The 6,083-nt window shown below is 35.0% G+C and overlaps 1 protein-coding gene across 2 annotated transcripts in view; it reads left to right on the top strand.

Moving 5' to 3' along the window:
* Tbc1d8b (TBC1 domain family member 8B) overlaps window positions 1-6,083 on the top strand; it is a 67,725-nt gene that overhangs the window by 9,223 nt on the left and 52,419 nt on the right. For both annotated transcript variants that reach the window (XM_021187475.2, XM_029534342.1), the window contains exon 2: window positions 5,288-5,398. In XM_021187475.2, coding sequence (XP_021043134.1) covers window positions 5,288-5,398 — 111 coding nt within the window. The remainder of the gene's footprint in view (window positions 1-5,287; window positions 5,399-6,083) is intronic.

Below are 6,083 nucleotides of genomic sequence, written 5' to 3' on the forward strand. Positions count from 1 at the left end.
CATGTGGTTGCTGGGATTTGAACTCTGCACCTTTGGAAGAGCAGTCGGGTGCTCTTACCTGCTGAGCCATCTCACCAGCCCTGAGTGACACTTTTAATCATTATAACAAGGATAGGCTATGTAGTAGGTAGAACTAACTGCAAAATGAAAACGAAATGACCCTTGAAATCATAAGGATTTTAGGGTATTGACAACAATATTAAGCAAAGTAGAGTCGTTCTGCAAAGAGCTCTGTTTACAGATCATAAACCCAAATAATGGGCCCTGACTATAACCTTTGGGAATACAATTCCTTCTTTAGTTTAGATATAGGAAGCCTTAAAGAAGTAAGGGCAAGGGATACTGTGAGGAGGTAAATGTGCTAGAGGCTAGATTATATGACTAGTCAGGATATTTTTCATCTCCCAAGTCCGCAGTTCTTTAGTCAAAAGAATTGGCTTGTGGATAGTAATTATTATTCATAAAAAGCTACCTTTAGAAATATCACCTAACTTGGCATTTTTGTAATCTTACTCTATTAAATAAAAACATTTCACATTAATTAATGTACTTATTATTTCCTTAAGAACGTGGGTGTAACCACGTTCCAGGATGCTACCAAAATCCATGGACATTCTAGAACATTGATTGATGTCTTAGTAATAGCCATTCAAAGGATAATTAGAGTATTTGTATTTTCAAATTTCTTATTCTACCATGCAACTGATAGTGTCTAGTCTCCTTTGAATTTATGATAGTTACAAAGGTTTCCTATGAGTAGGCCAATTCATGAGCTTCAATGTTCAGGCAGTCAGATGATAAACCTCTGTGTAATATGGAAAAGCAACCCATTGCTGCTTGCTTATTTTCTTGTACTTTTAGAACTCACACATTGACACACTTAATTCCTGCATGACTTGTAGGGACTTGATGATGATTGCACCTTAATGAGCTGGAAGAGTTCCCCCAAGTGACTAGAAATGTATTCGAGTGCTAGCTTCCAAATTACTTGTTGCATAGCTTTATATTAACTATTTCATGCACTTATAAAATCTTAACAATTTCCTTTTATATTATGTAAGACATAATGTTGTCAATACTGCTGTTGCCCCCCCTCCAAATAGTAATAACCTTTCTTGTCAGTGATTTTGACCACGTTGTCCCGAGTGTCACAACATATCAGAGGACTGTTGTGTCATTTAGAAATAATTTTGTGTTTTCTTCCTGTGCTCTCTGATCCTTGGACAACAACATCACCAGTGCTCTTTCTCTCAAACTTTACCTATTTATCTTTTCACCAGTTCTTCTAATAATTATCTTTTAGAATGTGTGCAAAAAAAGAAATAACAGTTGAGCTAGTTTTATTAAAAATCTCATAAATAAATAAGTAGCTTTCCTTGCAACTATACATTTTTCTTTTCCCCAAATGTTGTTTAAAATTAACCTCTTGGAAGATGAGTATCAAGTAAACTAGCAGCCAGACTGCCCTGTTGAAAAGAAATACTAATTTTTCCCCTTTGAGATAGGACATATAGCTCAGGCCAACCTCCAACTTGGTAAGTAACTAAAGCTGGCTTTGAATGCCTGATCTTCCTAAGTGGTGAGATTCCAATATAATTTCAGAAGTTTTAATTTCTTAAACTAGACAATTTTGTCAATTTGTTGTATGTATTCACACACAAGCACACACACATTGATTTTCAGTCCATCTCTTTTGATTGTCCTTTGCTACTTACTGTTTTGTCTTTTGAATATGTTCACTGTCCTGCCTTCAAATTGAGAACATTCTTCCTTTCCTCATTTCTTGGGTAATTTCACTCACATTACTCTTAGAAGACTCTCTGTATGTGTTCAGCTCTTCTTTCTTTCCTCCCTGACTAAATGCCCAAGTTTTTACAGCGACTACTTTGATGCTTAATTCTCTTTCTTTGTATACTGAGCTCCTCTATTTCTTTCCTCACTAGTTAAAGCATAATCATGGCCCCTGCTTCATTCCAATTGTCTCTTATCCAGTACCTCCTCTTAAATAATATCAGTCTAGATTTTCTGATCCTTGGTTCTTCAATAAAATCTTCAATTAATACCTTACTTTTGTTTTTCTTTTTTAGCACTGAAGATCAAATTTCAGGGTCTCATGCATGCTAGCCATGCATGCCATCAACTGTATTTCCAGCCCACGCCTTAACTTTTGACTGTATCCGATTTATAACCTAGAGGCTGCCATTGCAGAACTCTTTTTTTTAAGATCTTGCTTCATTTTCTTATGTAAGGGATGAACTACTTGCCATATGGCTATGAAAGTGTGCCACTATACAATTTTAAATCGGTTCAATTTAAGCCCACTACAGTGTGCTATCCTAATTTGTTGCATGTCAGTAGGTGACACTTTGTCCTGTTTTTTTTTTTTAAACTTGGTTTATTTGAAGATTTTTTCCCTTTATTTTTGAGACTATAATTACACCATTTCCCCCTTCCTGTTCCTCTTTCCATACCTTCCCATGTAGCCCTCCTTGCTTTCTTTCCAATGCATGGGCTCTTTTTTCAATAACTGTTTTTATATATTCCTAGATATAACTTGCTTAGTTTGTATGTTATTTGTATGTATATTTTCAGAGCTTGCAATTTGGCATCAGAGTGTACTGGTGTCATGTATGCTTCCTTTTAAAATGTATGTACAATATATTTGATCATATTTTTTCCTCTTCCAACACCTTCCAGATCCTCTTCATCTCTCTACCTACCTTTCTCTCTGTGTGTCTCTGTCTCTCTCTGTCTCTCTGACTCTCTGTCTCTGTGTTTCTCTCTCTCTCTCTCTCTCTCTCTCTCTCTCTCTCTCTCTCTCTCTCTCTCACACACACACACACACACACACACACAAAGGTCAAAACAAACAAAACTTTTTAGATTTACTTTATTTGATGATCATGAACTGTTTTCCTGCATGTCTGTATGTGCACCATGTGCACACTTATGGATAGTTGTGAACCCTGTGGGTGCTGAGTCCTCTGCAAGAACAAGAGCTTTTCGTTTTGTTTCAAGTCAATTCTATTTATTTATTTTATTAGACATTTTCTTTATTTACATTTCAAATGTTATCCCCTTTCCTAATTTCCCCTCTGAAAATCCTCTATCCCCTCCCCTTACCCTCCCCCTGATGAACTCTCAATTCTGAAGATCTATGCTCCAAATGCAAGGGCATCTACATTCATTAAAGAAACTTTGCTAAAATTCAAAGGAACAAATGCTTTTAACCACCCAGCCATCTCTCCATTCCCTAGAAATTATTGAGGGATTTTTGCACTATCCAAATCCTTGGTCATGTTACTAACTGACATTATACCACATTCTTAACCAACCCTTTTTATCTTACATTTAGTCCATATTATCACTCCTATTTTTTCTGCTGAGTCAATTTTCCTATCTTTTATTCTCTATTTTGCTTCCATTTATGATTTTGATGATTTCCTATCCCGTATATGCCAGCATACTTATATTTTCATTCAAAGCTAATTTGAAATCTGAACACATTTATAGTTGGTAAAAATATGAAAAGTACCAAAAGCCTGGTTTGTAGTTGTCTTAATTTTTGAAATTATATATGATAAGTTAAAAAGTAATGTTCATAGAGCAAAAGCATCACTCAGCCAACCAATGCTTTTGAAAATAGAAAAGTAGATGTATATAGTTGAGCCATTCCATGACATAGTTAAGGCCATACACTATGCCTCATTGTGCTTAGAGTTAAGATACAAACCCAGAGGTAGGTAGGTAACATAGTTATTCTCAGGGATGGAGATATATATATATATATATATATATATATATATATATATATATATATATATATGAAACTCTTACAAAGTAATTGTAATAGCCAACCTAATAAGTAAATACCCAGTTATGCAGTATAGAATTGAAGTATTATAAGTATCCAGAGAAGAGGGAAAATATTGCTTGGCATTGCTACTAAAGCTTTTTATAGGGAAGTAGGTCTTAAAGGAAATGCACAGTTTGGATTAGCTGGACTGGGCTAGAACACTTTTGGTAACATTTCTCAGTAAAAAGATAATTGTTCAGCAAAAACCCTAAGGGAAAAATTAGCTGGCTATTTAAGAGAACAGAAAATTTTGTTCCAGGAAGTAGTAGGAAATATAATCAGATAATTACAATGGAACTAATTGAGCAAGATGCTTGAATTCAAAATTGAGGGATTAGGAATTGTTGAAAAGGAAATCATTTTGCCAAAACATTCTCAATAATGAGAATTTCCCCATTATTTACATATTTTTAAGTGTTCTTATATAATTCAAAATAACTAATATTGCATGTCCTACTGTTTCCTGAGCATTGCTCTAAGTCCATGGTTCTCAAGCTGTGGGCTGTGACTCCTTACACAGGGCTGCATGTCAGATATCCTACTTATCAGATATGTATTACAATTCATAACAGTAGTAATTATAGTTATGAAGTAGTGATGAAATAATTTCATGGCTAGAGGTCATCACAACATGAAGAGTTCCCAGCATTAGGAAGGTTGAGAACTACTGCTCTAAGTAATAACTCATTTAATCTTTATGGTACCCTTTGCAGTTGATTCTGTTTTGTCTCCCTTATTTTACAAACAAGGATATAGAAATGGAAACTACTTTAACATGTTCAAATTGGCATAAGTGACAAAGCCAGAATTCAGCTCATCTAGTAGTCTCAGGTACTACTTCTATCTCCTTGTCTAATAAAAAAATACACAGCTTTATTATAAAACTTTCTAAGTACCTCAAGTAAGAGACTTGGACAATTGAGCCTCACATATTTTTATTAAATTATCATTTTCCCAAATACCACTTATATTTATAAATGTTGGTTTTTCCAATCCAAATATATATTCTTTTTTGTGTGTGTTATGTTTAGGTAGGTGTGAGCATGTGTATGTGTGCTCATGTGCTTGGAGTGCAGAGGACAACCGTGGATGTTGTTCCTTAGGTGTCATCTACCTTGGTTCTCTTTGAATCTTGGTCTTCCATTGGTCTGGAACTCACCAAGCGGACTAACCAGTGAGCTCCAGGAACCCAAGTTGTCTCTGCCTCTCCAGTGCTGGAATTGCAAAGCAGGTGCCATCACTATTGACATCTTTAATTTATGTTCTAGGGACTGAACTCAGGTCCCTGATTGAACAATTTTCATATATATATCAATAATGACTCTGGAGTACATTTTAAAAAATAAGTCCATTAATTTGACATATAAATTGATACTTATTTTATCTCTTGCAAAGTCTGTACTTTAACCTTTTTTTTTTCTATTACAACAGGGCTCTTGGTTGGGACTCTTGATTCTGTCTTAGACTCCACTGCTAAAGTAGCTCCATTTCGCATCCTACACCAGACACCAGATTCTCAAGTGTACTTGTCAATTGCATGTGGTAAGTATGGTTGTTTAGAAAGCCCTACAATTCAAGTAGAATCAAGATGCTAAGATAATCATATTAAAACTAATTGAGCTTCCCATTCCAAATTAAAGAATTAATCATTACTGAAATGAAAATACTTTTACTAATATATTTTTTACTAATGAAGATTTTAATCATGTTTAAATATATAAGGTATCTTATATAAAACCCAAATCCCAATCACCTACTATTGAATGTCACTATATACTGTTGCATGTGCTTTGGATATAGTAAAACTGAATATTAACTTGTACTTTGCAGTTGTTTTGAGATTTGGAAGGCAGCTAAATGCAACTATTCTTTGATAGGGCCTCTCTTTAAGAGTGATTACAGGTTATTGGCTGATGAAAACTCCATTGATGGGAGATAACTGAAGTATGTGATCCAGCAGGGCAGATTCTGAGCATTTTTTGGTTGGTGTTCCTGTTACCTGACTCCTTGTATCAACTCTTTCATTTCTTACCAAACTGCTGGGAAGATTGGATATTCCCCCATTAAGTATTAAGTATTGGCATTCTTCTTCCTTTTCTCCTCCTCCTCTTCCTCCTCCTCCTCCTCCTTCTCCTCCTCATCCTATTCTTCTTCTTCTTCTTCTTCTTCTTCTTCTTCTTCTTCTTCTTCTTCTTCTTCTTCTTCTTCTTCTTCTTCTTCTTCTTCT

The sequence above is a fragment of the Mus pahari genome, chromosome X (genome assembly GCF_900095145.1).
Source record: "Mus pahari chromosome X, PAHARI_EIJ_v1.1, whole genome shotgun sequence".
Classification (NCBI taxonomy): Eukaryota; Metazoa; Chordata; class Mammalia; order Rodentia; family Muridae; genus Mus; species Mus pahari.